At 38.5% G+C, this 23,012-nt stretch overlaps 1 protein-coding gene across 3 annotated transcripts in view; it reads right to left on the bottom strand.

Moving 5' to 3' along the window:
* SYTL5 (synaptotagmin like 5) overlaps positions 1-23,012 on the bottom strand; it is a 227,986-nt gene that overhangs the window by 44,330 nt on the left and 160,644 nt on the right. For 2 of the 3 annotated variants that reach the window (XM_055375955.2, XM_063703298.1), the window contains 3 exons: positions 11,378-11,493; positions 9,843-9,948; positions 6,850-6,984 (listed from right to left, as the gene is read on the bottom strand). In XM_055375955.2, the coding sequence (XP_055231930.1) occupies positions 6,850-6,984; positions 9,843-9,948; positions 11,378-11,493 (357 nt within the window). Of the gene's footprint in view, positions 1-6,849; positions 6,985-9,842; positions 9,952-11,377; positions 11,494-23,012 lie in introns of all 3 variants that reach the window. The other variant, XM_019018837.4, reaches the window with a different exon arrangement.

Genomic DNA, 23,012 nt, shown 5'->3' with positions numbered 1-23,012 from the left:
GACAGAAAGTGCATGATCTAAACCTAGCAAGGCCTGTCTGTTCAGACTTTTCTTGGTTTCTCTGTGTAGCATTCCTTCCTCTAGGTTATGAGGCAGGGTTTCCGGAATGAGGGTCTTTTGAACCATAATCAGGTTAGAGTCCTGCTTTGGCAGGTGAAAGAAGGACAGCAGAAGGTCAGAGAGAGAGTTTATGTTTTCTGAGGCCTAAAGTGACCCAACAGTATAACAAGGACTATGGAAGTTGGGAGGCAGGAACTATGGATGAAAACCTATATATATATATATTAACACCACAGTGCCTATGCACACACACACACACACACACACACACACACACACACACAGATGAGTCTATTTAAAAACAAAACTCTTTGGAGAAGCTAATACATCCAAAAGAAGTAAATTTCAGGTATTGGGTGTTTGTGTGTTAAACTTAGGCCCAAGTGAGCCATCACAGGATCCCTTCAAAGCAGAATTAGGGAAGCAGAGAGATGAGAAAGACATGGAAATTCCTCAAGCAGCTTCTGTAGCTGCAATGTCCCCTGAAGCCACTGGCCTTCTATGGCTTACTCGCACATATCTTCCTTTTCCTTTTTGGAAAGAGGACAAGAGTAGTATAAGGTAGTGGGCACTCAATGAAATTGTGCCAAATGAATCCTAACGTTAATTATAGAAATAGCTTTATAATTCGACTTAATAAAACAAAAGCTGCTTTGTTTGAGGGTTTTAAAATGTTTAGTGTTTCCTTAATGGATTTGTTCCCTTTAAGAAGACTCCCTCTAAAATGGAGACAGTTACCATGAGGAAGGGACTCCAGCTGGGTATGAAGAAATAGATCTTAAGAACAGGTGGTACTCTCAACGTGATAATATTTTTGTTTTTTAGCATCCCATTAAAATCCTGATCTAATTTCTTATTTCTAAATAATGACCAGAAGCCGTTTTGAGGAGAGAGGCCAGCAGCCATGAAAAGCCTTGGGTCAATTAGAAGTCGGGGGCAAGAAGAAAGCCAACTACCTTCCCCGATAGACACACAAAAAAGGGAGTGTTTAACAGAACTTAACTTTCAGCTACTAAATGGAACAAATACTTACTCCATACTTAGTAGTTCAGAATCGCCAACCTCTTGTTCTGAGTAGGATGTTATATTGCATATAAGAAGATAGGTATTAAGGCATCCAAAGCCATCTACATCCTGGTCCAACTTACCTCTCCATCTCCTCATCTCTTGTACACCATACTTCAATTTTTATACTCTAGAAACTCTGAACAGTTTCTTTTCAGCACACAGTCTACTTTATGTCTATTTTCCTTTGTACTTTTTATTTCCTCTGTGTAGAATGCTCTTCCTATCTTTCTTTACCTGGCCAAGTCCTCCTCATTTCTTAAAAGCTGCTTAGGGATCACCTCAATGAAGCTTACCTGAATCCTTTGGAAGGATAAATGCCTATCTTTGGTTTTCCCATAGCACGCAGAACATCTTTTTAAAATCGTATTACTATATTGTATTTAAATTATTTGTTTAGTTATCCCAGCCTTCCTGCTAAATTGGAAGCTCATAAAAGGGTGGAACAGTATTACTGTCTAAGAACCTCCACATTTACCATCTGGCATATATAGTACTAGGTCAATAATGTTAGCAGAGCTGTGTGTTGAATTCATTTGTATGAATAGAATGCATAGATGACCAAGTCACATATCTCTGCTCTTCAATGATCTGTAGAAGAAGAAAGGCTATCTATTGTATCTTAGCTACCCTGGGAATGGTAACATGTCACATAATACATATTTAGGTAGCAGTGAGTAAAAGAGCAATTTATTAAATTGGAGGAGGGGAATGTGTTAGATTTAGTTAATAGAAATAGAGCATGCCAAGACAGTGAATCCATGGGAAACAATTGGAGAAACAGACAAAACAGCAAGGAGGAGGCTTCAGGCTTACAGTCATTTGATCACAGGAATGAAGCATGGGTGTGGCTGAATTACTGAGCCTCCATACCTTCTCACATTATTGACATTATAATGAGGAAAGTCACACATAATATAAACTAAACAGAAATCAGGGGCTGAACAGTGGTCTGACAAACTGCATCTTTGAAGAAGGTCTGAGAGCAGTTTGGGAGGGAAGTTGTAGCAGACTCTGTCAGTGTCCCTGCCCATTTGCCTTCAGCACTTACCTCTACCCACAGAATCTTGGTTACTGGGAATACCCAGAACTCCCTGCCTGAGGAGTTTTTTGACTCATGGGAGCATGGAGCCCCTGTGAACAGGGCAAGTCGGAAGTGCCAGAGAGTTAGTGCCCTAGAAGCAGCCCTCAATAAATTTTGAACAAAGAGCTGCTGTAAAAATACCCCAGATTCCCTATACCTTAACTGGATAACTCTGAGGTACATTCAGCACGGTGTTCTAGAATTGGCCAGTGAGATTGAGCTCTAGTTGCCCACAATAGCAACTGGCTTAATGACATATCCTTTTTGCCTGCCTTCCCTTCCCTGGCTCATTTCCCCACTCTCCTATCTCTGTTTCCTTAGACCACATCCTGAACATATTACTTACTCTTGAATCCTTATTTCAGGATTGTCTTCCAAAGGAGCCCAAATCAAGTGTATATTTGTGCATACGGTGGGCAAAGGATGAGTTTAGAAAAGGATGGCTTTGAGTTCTAAATAGAAGTTTCTAGCTAAAGTTCTTTTTTTTTTGCAACTTCAGACTGTGTATCTCCCACTGATAAGGTCACAGCATAACGAAATACTCTGGTGAATTCATGTTTCCTCTCCTGTTTTATCATGTGTCAGTTGCTCCCTGGAATTAAAATTCACTTTTCTCGGGCCACCATGGTTTTGCGAATTGCTTTAGGCTGTTAGCATTTGCTACAGCTTGTGGCTTTGATTGCCCACCCCTCGCTCCTCCTAAGGAGGGCTGAGCTTACCCAAAGGAGATTAAAATGGAAAAAAAGGAATCAGCAGTGACAAAGGAGGGAAAGGCACAGGAAAGAGGTGAAAGTAATTTTCCTTTGGAGGACAATGCTCACAGCCTTTATCCTGTTGAGTCACCGAACGATCACTATAGAATAAAATGTACATACTTTCAGAGATATGCTATACATTTGAACATTTTTTTAAGCCTGGTAAGGAATGGAGTTTGCTAATAGCATTAGCAACTAGCTATGTAATGTTTTATCTAATACACAAAACAGACCATTGTTGACTTTGTGGATGTGGTCCTGACTCAGAGTTAAACACTCCCACCTTGCTATATTCAAATTTCTAGTAAGAGGCTGCCACCTAATTGGCACCTTAATTGCAAAGATGTCAATGAAAATTACATTCAGGACAGGAGAATAATTTTATTTCCGATGAAAAAGAAGGTATCATTTAGTGATAGAATGGGTTTAATAAACTCACTGTACTAAGATAATAGATATGAGGAATGGATGATTCTTTAAATTCATGATAATATCCGAAGTGCCATATTTCCTGGACAGAGAGAGAAAGAGAGAGGGGCAGTGCTTGAAATGAGGACAAGAACTAGCTAAGGGCTGGTTTGAATGGTGTGGTCTCTGCTTTTGGTGGATCACAGCCAAAGCCAAGCAACTTGTGAAGCTTCACAGAGACTGTGACCATCAGTCCCAGAACCCCTGGAGAGCAATTAGGAATAACTGGATGAAATTGGTGTGCGTGGAGTGGAGGAGTGGGAGGGCAGAAAGATGAGAACCTAGTTGGTTACGAGACCAAACAAGGTCCCACCGTCTGTTCACATTCCATGTAAATATTGCCATATTCTCCAATGACATGATAGAAACTCTACTGAGAAACAGCAACATTCTTCCTCCATTTTTACTGAACAAAATGCATTTTAGGTTCAAAGTTCTAGTTTTACTTTGTTTTTAAAGATAACGTTGGCATCTCCCTCAGATTCCTTTTACCAGCTGTGCATGCTCCTCCCTAGATCCTGAGTTCTTTTCTGCTAATGGATGTCACCTGCCACCTTCAGAGACCTTCCCTTTAGCCCTGGAGCTGGAGGCCTAGAAATGCCCTGGAGTTTGTCTCCCCCTCACCCCTATAGAAGAGTTGTCAGACAAAATACAGAACTTGCAGTTAAACTTGAATTTCAGATAAAAAAAATTTTAAGTATAAGGATGTCCCAAATATTGCATGAAACATACTTATACTAAAAAACTGTTGTTAGTCTCAACTATATATACCTGGGCATCTTCACTTGCTAAGTCTAGAGACTCTATTCAAGGGAGGCCATGGTCAATGACTGACTGGTATAGGAGTGCAATGGTCTAGCTCCTCAATGTGGAAAAAGCTCAGGGATATAGTTTATGCTCTAGAGTCTCCTACAGGATCAGGCTGAGTCCTCAGACCACACTGGAGCTAGCACCATTGTTTAGCTTCTTCCTCTTCTCTATTCTGTCTCTCCTACTCCCTTCCTGGTTTCTCTTGGAATCACTTGATTAATAATAAATCGCTTGCTTATAAATCCTTGTCTAGGGGTCTGTTTCTGGGAGAGCATGACTTAAGTTAGAGATCTTGTAAATCATACCACAGTGACAGCGCATCACAACTTTGTAGGGATTAGAAATCACTACCTTGAATAATATTGTTTATTAACTACAGCTCCTCATTAACAAACAATAAGAAGAGAAATTTACATACAAAATGGCCAGAAATGAGAGCAAATTTATATTCTGCTTTCACTTTCCCAGATTAGTTCACGGCAAGGAAGTCTATAATAATTGGCAATGCCATTCCCATCCCAAGTTTTTCTGTCACACAGTTAGTTCTAATTTGTTGAGTGTTCTAGAGTTAACTGAAGACAAAGATCCTGGACTCATCCGTGGGATGAGTATAAGCGGTATAAGCACTGATACTGGAGACCATGCTCCTTATTATTCTTGTTGAGTAACTGTAAGACATATAACTTAAAATAGCACAATCTAATTTTGTTAGGCTGGCAGCCTTTTTTTTTTCTTTAACAAGGAACATTGGCCGGGCGCGGTGGCTCACGCCTGTAATCCCAACACTTTGGGAGGCCGAGGCGGGTGGATCATGAGGTCAGGAGATCGAGACTGTCCTGGCTAACATGGTGAAACTCCGTCTCTACTAAAAATACAAAAAATTAGCTGGGCATGGTGGTGGACACCTGTAGTTCCAGCTACTCGGGAGGCTGAGGCAGGAGAATGGTGTGAACCCAGGAGGCTGAGGTTGCAGTGAGCCGAGATCGCACCACTACACTCCAGCCTGGGAGACAGAGCAAGACTCCACCTCAAAAAAAAAAAAAAAAAAAAAAAAACAAGGAACATTTTCTTTCCTCTTTTTGTATATATTGCCTTTCTTAAATGCTAGCCTTAAGTGTCAGCCAAGGTGGCTCATCCATGGAGTCCCAGGAGGCTGAGCAAAAAGAACACCAAATTAGTTGCTTACTGTCTCTAAATAATTTTGACCACTACTATCTCAGAGTCAGGAGTCCAACTATGAAAAACAAAAATGAGATTTATTTATTTATTTTTTTTAGAGACAAGGTCTTGCTCAGTCACCCATGCTGGAGAGCAGTGGCATGATCGTAGCTCACTGTAACCTCAAATTCCTGGGCTCAAGCAATCTTCCTGCCTTAGCCTTCTAAAGCATTGGGATTATAGACGTGAGCCACTGTGCCCAGCCAAAATGAGATTTTTATAGAAAGTTTTGTGGGACACAGCATGAAGCTACCGCAAGGGAAGACAAATGAAACTATTTCAAGGATAAAGGCAACCATAGCTTAACAGTTTGTAATCATAAAAGGGAATATATCAGCATTCTTGAAAGTTTGGGAAATACTGAATACAGTATTAATATTTTGATAATGGGTGATAAATGACTTTATGCTTCCTTGTAATTTTTTTTTTCTGTATGGTTTTACATAAAGTAACGCTTGCTTGCAGGACTGTTATAGGGACAAAAGAAACAGCTATGGAGAGTCACCATGAAAAAATAACCCAATAGTCAAAATAGTGTCCCCTCTAAGGAAATTTTTTGGTCTGCATTCTAAAGTGGATTACAGGGAAGAATGCAATTCTGCTTGCATTCTTCCTAACCTAAGGAGAAAAGAAAATCTGCTAGTTGTACTATCTGGCTTGCAGAATTACCCCAGATACAAGTAAATGAAAGGGAATTAACAATTGGACAAACCAGTGAAATATGAGGGTGGATATTTTTTTCTCATTGCTAGCTTTGATAATACACTAATCATGAAAATAAGTCTTGACTATGCTCCAATAGGATACAGAAAATCATGCCTGATATAAAATGACTATGCTCTGGGCTATCCTTTGTGTTTCTCATTATTTTTCTTGACAAGTGATAGATCTGTGGATAGGACATTCTCAATTGGCTCCACTGATAATCTCCTCCAGTTAGAAGAGGTGGAACTAGAAAGGAAGTGAAATTTATGAAAAAGTCTCTGAGGCAATTCAAATTTAAAATTATTAATAATTTTTTAAAAACTGCAAGGAATGTATTTGACACTCAGAGGTTTCTTTTTTTCAGGAGCTTAAATAGAAAAAGCTCAAGAAGTCAATGAAAAACATTTACTTGCCCTGTACATTTCCATTTGAACTGCAGCCCCAAGTGCCAGAACATAAAGTTTCATCCCTGCAGGTGACATAGGCAATTCCAATAGCTGTAATTCTAGAAGTAGGGTATGTGCTTTCCATATCAACTAAAAAATATCTTCCTGAATTTTCACATTATGTGTTAGGAGTTCTCCAAGTGGTAATATTTCACAGATACCTAAAATCCCCCTATGAATGGGAATATATCAACCTTATCCTCAGGCTACATCATTGCTCAATCTGTATGACTCTTACCTGTCTGAACCAGGAGGTGACTTTAAACTCCGAAAATGTTGACCATCTAAGTCCAAGCTACAGCTCCGCCCAGTGTCAGTTTTGGGAGTTATGATTTCTCCTCTGGTTGCTGATCTGAACTTGCTAAGAAGAAATCTGAAATTATATATATGTATTTAAAATTAGATAAGAAAGAAAGCATTTAAAAATATCATTTCAAGAATACAATTTCTAGTACTTTTAATAATAAAGGATTCTTCAATAAAGCAGCCTTAGGGCTGAGAGGTTCTGGAGAGTTCCCAGTGCCTCTGCAATACAGTATCAAGGGTGATAATGGGGAAGGTTACGCCATTCTCTCAAGACCATACCACTTGCTGGTAGGTCACTACTAAGCAAAAGACTGCCTACTCTGAGAACTCAGCACTGTCACCTGAGAAAGAAGATGCATTCCCTGAGTTGGGCCCGTTTGCAGGAATAGTGAGAATAGAGAGTTTGAACTTGCTTTGCTCAGAGAGGGGAGCCAGGATGATCCTCTTGGACAAACTGAGGTAGCTGCTTATTAGACTGCAGCTCCCTGAGAGCAGTGACTCTGCCTTTCTTGTTCCTTGACAGATTTCCTGAGCCTAGAATGATGCCTGGCTTATACTGGAATCCAACCAAATCTTGTGGAACGAATGACTAAACTTATCTTTATTATCTTCCATGACATTTATTCTTGTGCCTCATGTTGGATAAAATCTGATTACATTCCCATTTCACTAAATTATTTGGGGTTTAAGCAGAAACAGCCTTTTAGGAACTTAAAGTCCTGATCCAGGATACCGTGTGCCCAAAACATGGGTGTTTCCAAATGTACTTGAAAAAGAAAATCAAAGCTATATTCCTTTTTGTAATGGCATTGGGAGATGCACTTCATTTACATTCTACAGTTTTCTAGAGGAAAAAACGGATTCCAAAGGTACTGGCACAATCTTAATAGAATCTGCCATGTTGTCTCTGTTTCAAAGACTCCTGGAATAGTGTCATTGTCAAAGCATCTGAAGCTTTAATCTACTGGAAAATTACATTTTTTCTTTGGTGAGAATAGCACTTAATATAATGTCAAGGTATGCTGCTCTGAGAACCACCTCATGCATGTCCTCTACTTAAGGTATCTCCTCCGCCTGGAGTCACTCTTCCTCCGTTTTGTGATCCTGAACCCCATTTATCTCCTCCTCAAATCTCATGTACAATTTGATGTCTTTCTGGATGACTCCTATACTCAACTGGCACTTATTGTCTACCTACTTATTTATATGTACTCAGTAATTTATAACCTTAGGATATCTCTTGTGGTGAACACCCTCCTCTGCTTTAGAAAGGCTTTTAGGAAGCTCACATTGCCATCTTAAATTTTCCTGCAATTCTTTTATACTTACTAACTTTTCAGGTGTGTACCTTTTCTCCCCAAGTAGATGTTATATTCCTTGATGACTGAGAACAATCAGAATCTAAGGCTCAGCTCAGTGCTACAATGGTTTCAATGATTCAGAATTTGCATAATTGATTGTGATGGTGAGTTTGTTACTGTCTCCTATCTCCAAGTCCACTATTCTGTAACCTACTCTATGATGCCTGAGCTGGGGTCTGCAAATGACAACTCCTAGAGGCATTTGTGGGCTCTGAGTTACTTATTCAATCAAGCCACTGATTGTTTTTGATGAGTCAGGTGCCATGCTAGATACTGCAACACAGAAGCAAAGAAACCACTGGTCTACCACTAAAGAAGCTTACAATTAAGTGTGTGCATGTGTGTGTGTGTGTGTGTTGAGGGGGTGTCAAAGTGCAATATGATTGGTGGTGCAAAGGCACAAAGCATTGTGGGTGACCCAAAGAGTGATAAATGAACTCAAGATGGTAGGAAGGATCAATACATAGGATAGGATATACAGGATACTGTAGGCTATCTTTCCAACTCATCTCTGCTCATCAGTGAAAACATGGTTTGTCATGAGTGCTTGAGTTAGATGACATTTAGATTGTATTCACACTGACAGCCCAAGATTCTAAAAGAACCCTAGACATTTTGTACAGGCAGATAAAGCTTCTAACACTAGCGCCCTCTCACTTTGCCTTCTACTGAGAGAATGAAGCAATGCTGTCTGGAAAGGACCATAAAGTTAGCCAGGCATGGTGGCATACAACTTGTAGTACCAGCTACTTGGGAGGCCAAGGCAAGAGGATTGCTTGAGCCCAGGAGTTCAAGGCCAGCTCAGGCAACATAATGAGACCTCATCTCAATAATAATAAAAAAACAGAAAGGACCATAAAATGACTTGGTGCGCATTAGAACTCTCACTACTTCAGTCACAAAAACTGGCCAATAGCTGCATGAGAAACAAAAACTGAAAACTGCAGTTTCCTTTTGGTCCTTATAGCCTATATTTTGGGATCCACTTTTCTCCCTTGAAAGAAACTTCTTGCTCCCTTATGTACCTCCCATTCCTATTCTCAGTACTTGACATCCATATTCTGTATTCATTTACTGAACTAAGTTACTGTGGTGGCCAAATGTGACTTTTTTTCTTAAGGAAGCCTGAATTTTAAATAGGGAATATGATGCTTTAAGCTCAATTAATAAATCTTTATTTTGGATAAAATTATGTATCAGCACACAGGTTGGAGGGGAGGAGTATTGACATTGTACAACAGAAATTGTTGTCACCTCTTTATAGACTGACCCTGGCATGAAACTTTCTACTTATAAGTAATGGGAACCATATAGTGCAAGACTGGATATGTCAAATGAAAGGAAAACTCTTCTGTGATTAGGTCAAACAGGACTTTTATTTACTTATTGAAAATTATTAAAACTGCATTTCCTGAGGAGAATGATAAGAAAGTGTTACTTTGTTTGAGTCTCTGACCTCCTCTGGGTCACTGAAGTGACATCAAACTTGAAAAATTAAGGAGTCTTCATTTCAGAGGTGTCTGGAATAAAGATCAAAAATTCCCTCAGAAAGACCATGTCTTACCCCTTTCTCTTGGGCCCATCATGGCTGGCCTTCTTCCCAGCAACAGGTGAAGTGTCTGACTTTTCCGCATCCTGGCGGGTTTGCTCTTGGCTCTGTACTTCTTCAGCTCCTCATTAACAAACAATAAGAAGAGAAATTTACATACAAAATGGCCAGAAATGAGAGCAAATTTATATTCTGCTTTCACTTTCCCAGATTAGTTCACGGCAAGGAAGTCTATAATAATTGGCAATGCCATTCCCATCCCAAGTTTTTCTGTCACACAGTTAGTTCTAATTTGTTGAGTGTTCTAGAGTTAACTGAAGACAAAGATCCTGGACTCATCCGTGGGAGGTTTACTGAGATAACCTTTCTAGGGATGACTGCATCAGCCTTCTGTTGATATTTTTAGAGCAGGGGAACATGGTCTCCTAAGATCTCCAAATCCCTGGAGACTGAGTTCTAGCATGAGGTTGTAGAAATGATGTCCTAATTTCTGAGCATATAAGCCACACTTCCTGGGAGGGTGGGCATCTGTGCAAATATATTGTGACTTGAGGAACTGCCTACATTCTGGAAGGTACTGAGGTTTGAGTGGAAGAAGAGGCCATGGCTGATTGCCTAATTCTAACTGTACTCCACACCATCTCTCTGTAGTATTGGATCTGTGTGACCCCTGTGGAAAAGCCTTTCCTTGCTAGTGCCACACCCAGAAGTACCACTGGAATCAGTTCCAAGCCTTCTCACCATATGTGCCAGACTTAAATACAAGGGCACTTGTCTCTGGATGAAAGATGAGATAAGCCTAGAAACAGGCTGAAAGATGTTTCTTCCGCTTTTACTACACCATATACGAGAAACATGCTCCCAATCACAAGGTTTACTCCATCTTTTATTAACTAAATTGTAATTTGAATGCACCAAAAAGCACTGTCAAGGTAGAGTGTTATTTTCATTTGGTGCCAGTATTCATTCAGTAAGACTATGCATTTCAAGCCATTTAGCATCTCTGGCTCCTTCCCACCAAATGCCATTGACTCACCAGTCATTGTGACAACCAGAAATGTCCCCCTTGCCTTTCCAAATGCTCCCATTTTGAGGGAGGGAGACAAGGCACATATTATCAATCCTTGGTTGAGAAACACTGGATTTAAAAAGTAACATTGAAAGGAAATCGGAAATAAATATTGTTGAAAAATCAAGGATTGCTTTCACAATGTGAATCATTTAATTCATCTGTTTTATGTTACTTTAAGTGTTTAGTAAAACATTGGATGTGCATTCAGAAAGAGAACTGTCTATGATGGAGACAAATGGTTTCTTCGAAAATCTTAGTGGGTGAGATATATGGAAAATCATTGTGAATTTTGTTTTCTACTGACTTCTTCTTGTCTTGTATGAATTATGTATTTAGATTTCATGCTACCAAGTTGTGAAATGCCCTAAGGGATTCAAGAAACTCATTTATGCTGATTAACTACATAACATAGATAAGTTATTTAGTTAGCCAAATGAAGATGAAAACAGTTGCGAAACCACATAATTGCTTTAATTACCTGGACTTCTTCTTAAAATGGACTGTCGGACAACATCAGTGCCGAGAACATTGACTTGCTTGAAACGTTTTGCCTTTTCTTCAAAAAACCACTCACCAGTTATAATCCTTAGCTGCCTACTCAAGGGAAAAGGGAAGAGCATTGAAATTCAATTATTTAGCCACATAATTAACTCTCAAAAATCCCTAATAAACTGAAAACAGCAAATCATTTATAAAGTTTATCTCAATCTCTGGAGTATTTTATGGTGATAATAATAGCCAGTATTAATTGAATGTTTACTATCTGCTAGGTACTTGCTAATTGCGGTTCATACTTCATATATTTTTATCCACATAGCAACCTTATGTAAACACTATTATCCTAATTTTATAGATGAGGAAATTGGGACTTAGGGCAATAAAATAATGTGCCTCATATCACACAGCTGGTAAGTAGCAGAGCCAGGATCCCATCCCAATAAGTCTGACCTGGGGCTCAAGTTCTTAACCACTGCATTAGTGGATAAGTGATCTTCAATGCAAGCAATAGGGATCAAGTAAAGGTTTTGAATGAAAAAGAGGTCATGATCAGGCTCTGTGATCAGACTCATGATCAGATCTCTGTGATGAAAAGATTCTTTGATATAACATGTACAGTGGGTTAGACTGATGAGAGAATAGGATAAAGAGACAGGTTGGCCATTGTAATAGTCCAGGAGACAGATGATGGCACCCATGCTAGGGCAATGGTAAGACTAAAAGAGGAGTAATAAATTCAGATCGTAGGTGGTGGAAGTGCTTGCCTGGATTTGGTAATAAATTCAATGTTAAAGATGGAAAAGAAGGATCCTTGAATAGTCACACCCATCTTTTAAACCCTACCTGCAATGGCTACATGAAATCACCCCCATCTTCCCTCCTGAAATGCTTATAATCCTCTTCTTTGTCTGTACTTCTCCCATTACTTATAGCGTCCTTCAGTATTATTTCTACCCTCTCATTTCGACTGGGTTGTAAATGCTCTGAGAACTGATTTCTGTCTGCTTCATCTTTTTTTTTCCATAGTACCTACAAGAAAGTCTTTCACAGACCACGATCTCAATTAATGTTTTTCAAATGAATGACTGACTACTCTCCCATAATTTTAACACATTACCCTTCTTTTCATATCCTCATAGTTCTCATTATCATCAGTGAAATGAGGGCAGGGACCTTGGCTGTGTTGTTCACCATTTCTAGGAGCAGTAACTGGCACTCAGGAAATATTTGTGGAATGAATTAGAATACCTGGAATTCAACCTATAGTAGTTATGCTGCTATAAAAGTCCTTTTCTGGCATATCACAAGGATTTTAACAGCTGTAGAAGTCATTCGGTAGACTAAATATATTTCTAATTAAAAATTAAGAAATGGCTTTAGCTGATTAGGTGAGCACTACTGTCCCAAAACCTCTAAGGGGCATGTTCTGAAAATAGTAAATAGGACTATGTAACTACGGTAAAGGATTTGTGGAGAATTCTATTGAAAACTGGAGTTAAAAGGTAGGATTTGGGGTCAAATATTTGAATGCTGAGGTAAAGAGGTGGAATGTCATTCTAGCAGTTTTTCTAAAGTTCAGATTGAATCACATAATCTCTGGATAAATATAGGAAGAAGAGAGAAACCAGAGGTAGGCAGGCAAATTAGAAAGTTAAACAATAAAGAGGATAGAAAATGATGAAGATGCAAATCAGGGTATCATGGAGGTGAGGAGTAAAGGGAAAGACACATACACTTGACCCATTGAGAATGAGAATCAGTAAGAATTGGTGACATGTCTGATATGGTGGCTGAGGAAAAGCAACTGAGAGTCAAATAGGCATTTCAAGCCCCAGAGTATTATATCCATTTGATTCAGCAACTTATTGGACTTGAAAATCAATAGCTGGATCTCAAATAGAAAAGTCACTCTTGAAAAATATGTCAACCTTCTTCCCCAATTATCCTGAAATCTGCTTGTTCAGCAATTATCCTGAAATCTGCTTTGGAATCTGAGGCAAAGGTAAATTATATATGAAACACCATTCCACTACTGGCAAAAAAGTGAAAATGTTAACCTTGGAGAAAAGTATTCATTGAAAGGTAAGACCATAGTTTGTCTACCATAGATTTACTCCCAAGTGGTTATATTACCTATTGAGAAGCCCAGACTATTGGATAAGCTCCATAACAGTAACTATATAAAATACACTTATAGAATACGGTCAAATCTAAGATATAACCTACCAAAACCAAAAGCTTGAATGGGTTAAGTTATTTCTGGATACATTTCAAGTGATCTACAGACTTATGTATCACAGTGTTGGAAATCCAGGTGACAACTGTGGTATTCTAAATTCGAAAGATGTCTCCTGTTTCTTGGCTATTCAATCAAACACTAATCCAGGTGCTGATGTGATCAGACATTACAGATGGAATTAGGTTACTAGTTAGCTGACCTTAAAATAGTGAGATTATCCTAGATTATCCACATGGGCCCAAAGCAATCACATAAGTCCTTAAACACAAAGGAAGAAGAGGAAGTCAGTAAAGACAATGCAGAATGGAAAGTCAGATTGCAAATATGAGAAAGATTTTATGTGCTGAGAAAGCTCTGAGGTGTAGAGGTCCACAGGCAATGACTGGAAAGTGAGACCTCTATGAGCTAAGAATGGCTTTCCCTTTGTCAGATGAGTAGGTTGCGAAAATTTTCTCCCATGTTGTAGGTTGCCTGTTCACTCTGATGGTAGTTTCTTTTGCTGTGCAGAAGCTCTTTAGTTTAATTAGATCCCATTTGTCAATTTTGGCTTTTGTTGCCATTGCTTTTGGTGTTTTGGACATGAAGTCCTTGCCCACGCCTATGTCCTGAATGGTAATGCCTAGGTTTTCTTCTAGGGTTTTTATGGTTTTAGGTCTAAGGTTTAAATCTTTAATCCATCTTGAATTGATTTTTGTATAAGGTGTAAGGAAGGGATCCAGTTTCAGCTTTCTACATATGGCTAGCCAGTTTTCCCAGCACCATTTATTAAATAGGGAATCAAAGGGCTAATATCCAGAATCTACAATGAACTCAAACAAATTTACAAGAAAAAAACAAACAACCCCATCAAAAAGTGGGCGAAGGACATGAACAGACACTTCTCAAAAGAAGACATTTATGCAGCCAAAAAACACATGAAAAAATGCTCGTCATCACTGGCCATCAGAGAAATGCAAATCAAAACCACTATGAGATATCATCTCACACCAGTTAGAATGGCAATCATTAAAAAGTCAGGAAACAACAGGTGCTGGAGAGGATGTGGAGAAATAGGAACACTTTTACACTGTTGGTGGGACTGTAAACTAGTTCAACCATTGTGGAAGTCAGTGTGGTGATTCCTCAGGGATCTAGAACTAGAAATACCATTTGACCCAGCCATCCCATTACTGGGTATATACCCAAAGGACTATAAATCATGCTGCTATAAAGACACATGCACACGTATGTTTATTGCGGCATTATTCACAATAGCAAAGACTTGGAACCAACCCAAATGTCCAACAATGATAGACTGGATTAAGAAAATGTGGCACATATACACCATGGAATACTATGCAGCCATAAAAAATGATGAGTTCATGTCCTTTGTAGGGACATGGATGAAATTGGAAACCATCATTCTCAGTAAACTATCGCAAGAACAAACAACCAAACACCGCATATTCTCACTCATAGGTGGGAATTGAACAATGAGATCACATGGACACAGGAAGGGGAATATCACACTCTGGGGACTGTTGTGGGGTGGGGGGAGGGGAGAGGGATAGCATTGGGAGATATACCACCAGCATGGCACATGTATACATATGTAACTAACCTGCACAATGTGCACATGTACCCTAAAACTTAAAGTATAATAAAAAAATAAAAATAAAAAAAATAAAAAAAAAAATAAAAAGAGAAAAGAATTATGTATTAAAAAAAAAAAAAAAAAAAAAAAAAAAAAAAAAAAAAAAAAAGAATGGCTTTCCGTGAACAGTCAACAAGGAAATGAGCACCTCATTCTGACAGCCACAAGGAACTGGATTCTGTCCACAAGAATGAACTTGGAAGTGGATTCTTCCCAGAATCTCTTTATAGAAAAAAGAACTCAACTAGCCAACACCTTGATTACAGCCTTACAGAACCTGGAGTAGAGAAACGAGTCAAACTCGTTTGAGCTCCAAAACTGTGAAATAATACATTTGCATTGTTTTAAACTGCTAAGCTGTAGTAATAGTTAAGGTGGCAATAGAAAATTACTGTGATAAGTTAACATAGAAATATATTTGTTCTAATATTCAACTCAGGAAATTGCATAGGTTGTAAGAAGATGAATAAGGAAAATTCAGAAACAAAAGGGAAAAGGTAGGCACACTATGGCCCATGGGTCAAATTCACCCCATCATCTATTTTGTACAGCCTGCAAGCTAGAAATGATTGTTACATTTTTAAATGGTTGAAAAAATCAAAATAAAAATACTTAATGACATGTGAAAAGTATATGAAATTCAAATTTCAGGGTCTATAAATAGGGTCTTCTAAAAAATAATTTCAACTTTTATTTTAGATTAATAGGGTACATGTACAGGTTTGTTACGTGGGTATATTGTGTGAGGCTGAGGGTTGGGGTATAAACAATCCCGTCGCCTAGGTACTGAACATAGTATCCAATAGGTAGTTTTTCAACCCTTGCCCCCACCCCCAGGAGTCCACAGTATCTATTGTTGCCATCTTTATCTCCATATGTACCCAATGTTTAGCTCCTACTTATAAGTGAGGACATGCAGTATTTGGTTTTCTATTCCTGCATTAATTCGCTTAGGATAATGGCCTCCAGCTGCATCAATGTTGCTGCAAAAGATATGATTTCATTATTTTTATGGCTGCATAGTATTCCATGTTGTATATGTACCACAATTTCTTGATCCAATCTACTGTTGATGGGCACCTAGGTTAAGTCAATATCTTTGCTTTTGTGAATAATGTAGCTGTGAATATATAAGTACATGTGCTTTTGTACAGTGACTTTTTTCTCCTTTGGGTATATACCCAGTAATGGGATTGCTGGGTTGAATGGTATAATAGTTTTGTTTTTAGTTCTTTGAGAAATCTCCAAACTGTTTTCCACAGTAGCTGAACAAATTTACATTCCCACCAACAATGTATAAGCATTTCCTTTTCTCCACGACCTCACCAGCATCTGTAATTTTTTGACTTTTTAATAATAACCATCTGACTGGTGTGAGATGGTATTTCATTGGGCTTCTGATTTGCATTTCTCTGATGATTAGTGATGAATATTTTTTTCATATGCTTGTTAGCTCCTTGTATATCTTCTTTTGAGATGGGCCTGTTCATGTCCTTTGCCCACTTTTAAATGGGATTATTTGCTTCTTTGCTTGTTAACTTTATTACAGATTATGGATATTAAACATTTGTTGGATGCATAGTTTCCAAATAGTTTCTCCCATTCTGTGTGTTGTCTGTTTGCTCTGTTAGTTTCTTTGGCTGTGTAAAATTTTTTAGATTAATTAGGTCTCATTTGTCAATTTTTGTTTTTATTGTAATTACTTTTGAGGAATTAGTAATAAATTATTTGCCAAGGCTGATATTCAAAATGATACTTCCTTGGTTTTCTTCTAGAATTTGTATAGCTTGAGGTCTTACACTTAAATATTTAATCAATCTTGAGTTAATTTTTGTATATAGTGAAAAATAGGGGTCTAGTTTCATTCTTCTGCATGTGGCTAGCCAGTTATTCCAGCACCATTTATTAAATAGGGAGTCCTTTATTCATTGATCATATAAATAAAGTTTTATTGAAAGATATCCATGCTCAATTGTTTATGTGTTGTCTTTGGCTGCTTTTGTGCTACAACTGCAAAGCTGAGTGGTTGCAGCGGTAGACCACATAGCTCTCAAAGCCTAAAATATTTGCTCTCTGGTGTTTTATTACAAAAAAGAAGAGGTTTTAACTTCTTCAGGAGGCAAAGAGTACACAAAAAGAAATAAGAACAAGGGGGAATACTATAGTTCAGTGACTAAAAATTGCTAAATAGTGGCATGCCAAGGCCTTAGATCTTTTTTTTTTCTGATATGTTCTTTGGATGTGAGATGGAGTAGATAGCATACTGACAGCAGTTTCATGTGTGACAGAAGAAAGTGGACACATCCAGTCTACATTCTCCAGGAAATGGGCCTCCATATCACTTTTACCATGCATGCTTAGAGCTGCCAACACCTAACACAAATAAGATCTTCCCAGAATTGTTAGTCATTACCTCTTGCTACCCTTGGAGAATAATAACTATAAGTCTTGTATTTGTTCAACTCAGATAATGCACTTGAGTCATTTGTCATTTCAGAGAAAATATCAGAACAGATTGTTGAGATTATGCCTTTGTCACCCTCTCAGGTGTCACGTCTTGTCAGGAGGCAGACAGAAGGCTTGGTAGAACAGGAAACTAATACTTAGTGAGTGCATATCAGTCACCAAGTAATAGGCTAGTCACTTTATATATGGTATCTCTAATTCTCACTATAAGCAATGAAGTATCTATTACTATTACCAATTTACAGACAAGGAAACTAAAGCTCACATAGGTTAAACAATTTGCCCAAAGTTATAAAGGTATTATGTCAGAGACAGGATTTGTATTGAAATCCCACATGCTTTATATTTGGAAAAATTGTCTGAAGAGAACTCATACTTGTCAGCTATAACAGGGCTTTGAGGAAGGGTGAAAACCTGTGGAGTCCAAGGAATAACAAACATAGCATTGCATATGATTGGCTGTGATTGTGGGGTGTGTGTGTGCGTGTGCATGTTTGTGTGTTGAGGGTGGAGTGGTAAGAATACAGAAGGGGTAAAAGACAAAAGAAAATAAAAATGCCACCCACTATAAAATTTATATCCCTCTCTGTCATGTCAATCTAGTATTTGAAAAACACAAGACTTGACATAGACTTTATGCACTCTAAGTCATACTCTGAAAGTGGGACTTTTCAAGCCTTCACTTGGAAGCTTATATGAATGTAAAGTCAAATTAAATTATCTATAGTTTTACAGGGGAAAATAGGTAATCTTATCTTAAAAAAGAATAATGACCAAAAAATTCATTTTGCTCCTTTATTTTCTATTAACTACTGGAGACATCTGCAACAAGACATGCTTATTAGATATTCTGAGATAAGATATTAGTTCTTTTCTATTATTCATAAGGAAACTAATTCAAATTTTTTATACATTTATTAATTACACAGCATTTTTTTTTTGAGACAGAATCTCACTCTGTCACCCAGGCTGGAGTGCAGTGGCATGCTGTCAGCTCATTGCAACCTCTACCTTCTAGGTTCAAGCAATTCTCCCGCCTCAGCCTCCCGAGTAGCTGGGACTACAGGCATGCCCCATCACACCCGGCTAATTTTTGTATTTTTAATAGAGATGGGTTTTCACCATGTTGGCCAGGCTGATCTCAAACTCCTGACCTCAAGTGATCCACCCACCTCTGCCTCCCAAAGTGTTGGGATTACAGGTTTGAGCCACCACGCCCGGCCTACACAGCAAATATTTATTGCATTTCTACTGCGTGTGAGGCTCCGGGCTAAGGCTAAGAATACAGAGGTGAAGAAGACAAACAAGGACCTTGGCCATATGAAGATGCTGGTGTACATTTATTCCTTTCTTCCTTTCCAAGCAGGAAAAGTGAAAAGAAACCCCTAGACACATTATGGTGAAACTATAGAGCACTACAGACAAAGGGAACATCTTAAAAGTAGCCAGGAAGGCAAAAGGAAACCTACAAAAGAACCACAATTAGCATGACAGTTGATTTTTAACAGCAATGATGAAATCCAGAAACCAATGACACATCTTCAAAGTGCTGGGAGAAAATACTATCAATCTAGAATTGCATATCCACAGAAATCACTGTTCATGAATGAGGATGAAATAAAGAAATTTTTGGAACAACCGGTACCAGCTGCTGCAAAATCATGCCAAAATGTAAAGACCATCGAGACTAGGAAGAAACTGCATCAACTAATGAGCAAAATCACCAGCTAACATCATAATGACAGGATCAAATTCACACGTAACAATAATAACTTTAAATGTAAATGGACTAAATGCTCCAATTAAAAGACACAGACTGGCAAGTTGGATAAAGAGTCAAGACCCATCAGTGTGCTGTATTCAGGAAACCCATCTCACGTGCAGAGACACACATAGGCTCAAAATAAAAGGATGGAGGAAGATCTACCAAGCAAATGGAAAACAAAAAAAGGCAGGGGTTGCAATCCTAGTCTCTGATAAAACAGACTTTAAACCAACAAAGATCAAAAGAGACAAAGAAGGCCATTACATAATGGTAAAGGGATCAATTCAACAAGAGGAGCTAACTATCCTAAATATATATGCACCCAATACAGGAGCACCCAGATTCATAAAGCAAGTCCTGAGTGACCTACAAAGAGACTTAGACTCCCACACATTAATAATGGGAGACTTTAACACCCCACTGTCAACATTAGACAGATCAACGAGACAGAAAGTCAACAAGGATACCCAGGAATTGAACTCAGCTCTGCATCAAGCGGACCTAATAGACATCTACAGAACTCTCCACCCCAAATCAACAGAATATACATTTTTTTCAGCACCACACCACACCTATTCCAAAATTGACCACATAGTTGGAAGTAAAGCTCTCCTCAGCAAATGTAAAAGAACAGAAATTATAACAAACTATCTCTCAGACCACAGTGCAATCAAACTAGAACTCAGGATTAAAAATCTCACTCAAAGCCGCTCAACTACATGGAAACTGAACAACCTGCTCCTGAATGACTACTGGGTACATAACGAAATGAAGGCAGAAATAAAGATGTTCTTTGAAACCAACGAGAACAAAGACACAACATACCAGAATCTCTGGGATGCATTCAAAGCAGTGTGTAGAGGGAAATTTATAGCACTAAATGCCCACAAGAGAAAGCAGGAAAGATCCAAAATTGACACCCTAGCATCACAATTAAAAGAACTAGAGAAGCAAGAGCAAACACATTCAAAAGCTAGCAGAAGGCAAGAAATAACTAAAATCAGAGCAGAACTGAAGGAAATAGAGACACAAAAAACCCTTCAAAAAATTAATGAATCCAGGAGCTGGTTTTTTGAAAGGATCAACAAAATTGATAGACCACTAGCAAGACTAATAAAGAAAAAAAGAGAGAAGAATCAAATAGACACAATAAAAAATGATAAAGGGGATATCACCACCAATCCCACAGAAATACAAACTACCATCAGAGAATACTACAAACACCTCTACGCAAATAAACTAGAAAATCTAGAAGAAATGGATACATTCCTCGACACATACACCCTCCCAACAATAAACCAGGAAGAAGTTGAATCTCTGAATAGACCAATAACAGGAGCTGAAATTGTGGCAATAATCAATAGTTTACCAACCAAAAAGAGTCCAGGACCAGATGGATTCACAGCCGAATTCTACCAGAGGTACAAGGAGGAACTGGTACCATTGCTTCTGAAACTATTCCAATCAATAGAAAAGGAGGGAATCCTCCCTAACTCATTTTATGAGGCCAGCATCATTCTGATACCAAAGCCGGGCAGAGACACAACAAAAAAAGAGAATTTTAGACCAATATCCTTGATGAACATTGATGCAAAAATCCTCAATAAAATACTGGCAAACCAAATCCAGCAGCACATCAAAAAGCTTATCCACCATGATCAAGTGGGCTTCATCCCTGGGATGCAAGGCTGGTTCAATATACACAAATCAATAAATGTAATCCAGCATATAAACAGAGCCAAAGGCAAAAACCACATGATTATCTCAATAGATGCAGAAAAAGCCTTTGACAAAATTCAACAACCCTTCATGCTAAAAACTCTCAATAAATTAGGTATTGATGGGACGTATCTCAAAATAATAAGAGCTATCTATGACAAACACACAGCCAATATCATACTGAATGGGCAAAAACTGGAAGCATTCCCTTTGAAAACTGGCACAAGACAGGGATGCCCTCTCTCACCGCTCCTATTCAACATAGTGTTGGAAGTTCTGGCCAGGGCAATCAGGCAGGAGAAGGAAATAAAGGGAATTCAATTAGGAAAGAGGAAGTCAAATTGTCCCTGTTTGCAGATGACATGATTGTTTATCTAGAAAACCCCATTGTCTCAGCCCAAAATCTCCTTCAGCTGATAAGCAACTTCAGCAAAGTCTCAGGATACAAAATCAATGTACAAAAATCACAAGCATTCTTATACACCAATAAAAGACAAACAGAGAGCCAAATCATGAGTGAACTCCCATTCACAATTGCTTCAAAGAGAATAAAATACCTAGGAATCCAACTTACAAGGGATGTGAAGGACCTCTTCAAGGAGAACTACAAACCACTGCTCAAGGAAATAAAAGAGGATACAAACAAATGGAAGAACATTCCATGCTCATGGGTAGGAAGAATCAATATCGTGAAAATGGCCATACTGCCCAAGGTCATTTACAGATTCAATGCCATCCCCATCAAGCTAAGCTACCAATGACTTTCTTCACAGAATTGGAAAAAACTACTTTAAAGTTCATATGGAACCAAAAAAGAGCCCGCATTGCCAAGTCAATCCTAAGCCAAAAGAACAAAGCTGGAGGCATCACACTACCTGACTTCAAACTATACTACAAGGCTACAGTAACCAAAACAGCATGGTACTGGTACCAAAACAGAGATATAGATGAATGGAACAGAACAGGGCCCTCAGAAATAACACCGCATACCTACAACTATCTGATCTTTGACAAACCTGAGGAAAACAAGCAATGGGGAAAGGATTCCCTATTTAATAAATGGTGCTGGGAAAACTGGCTAGCCATATGTAGAAAGCTGAAACTGGATCCCTTCCTTACACCTTATACAAAAATCAATTCAAGATGGATTAAAGACTTAAACTTTAGACCTAAAACCATAAAAACCCTAGAAGAAAACCTAGGCATTACCATTCAGGACATAGGCGTGGGCAAGGACTTCATGTCCAAAACACCAAAAGCAATGGCAACAAAAGACAAAATTGACAAATGGGATCTAATTAAACTAAAGAGCTTCTGCACAGCAAAAGAAACTACCATCAGAGTGAACAGGCAACCTACAACATGGGAGAAAATTTTCGCAACCTACTCATCTGACAAAGGGCTAATATCCAGAATCTACAATGAACTCAAACAAATTTACAAGAAAAAAACAAACAACCCCATCAAAAAGTGGGCAAAGGATATGAACAGACACTTCTCAAAAGAAGACATTTATGCAGCCAAAAAACACATGAAAAAATGCTCATCATCACTGGCCATCAGAGAAATGCAAATCAAAACCACTATGAGATATCATCTCACACCAGTTAGAATGGCAATCATTAAAAAGTCAGGAAACAACAGGTGCTGGAGAGGATGTGGAGAAATAGGAACACTTTTACACTGTTGGTGGGACTGTAAACTAGTTCAACCATTGTGGAAGTCAGTGTGGCAATTCCTCAGGGATCTAGAACTAGAAATACCGTTTGACCCAGCCATCCCATTACTGGGTA

This window comes from Gorilla gorilla, chromosome X (genome assembly GCF_029281585.2).
Source record: "Gorilla gorilla gorilla isolate KB3781 chromosome X, NHGRI_mGorGor1-v2.1_pri, whole genome shotgun sequence".
Lineage (NCBI taxonomy): Eukaryota > Metazoa > Chordata > Mammalia > Primates > Hominidae > Gorilla > Gorilla gorilla.
This window is presented reverse-complemented; position numbering and strand designations above follow the sequence as displayed.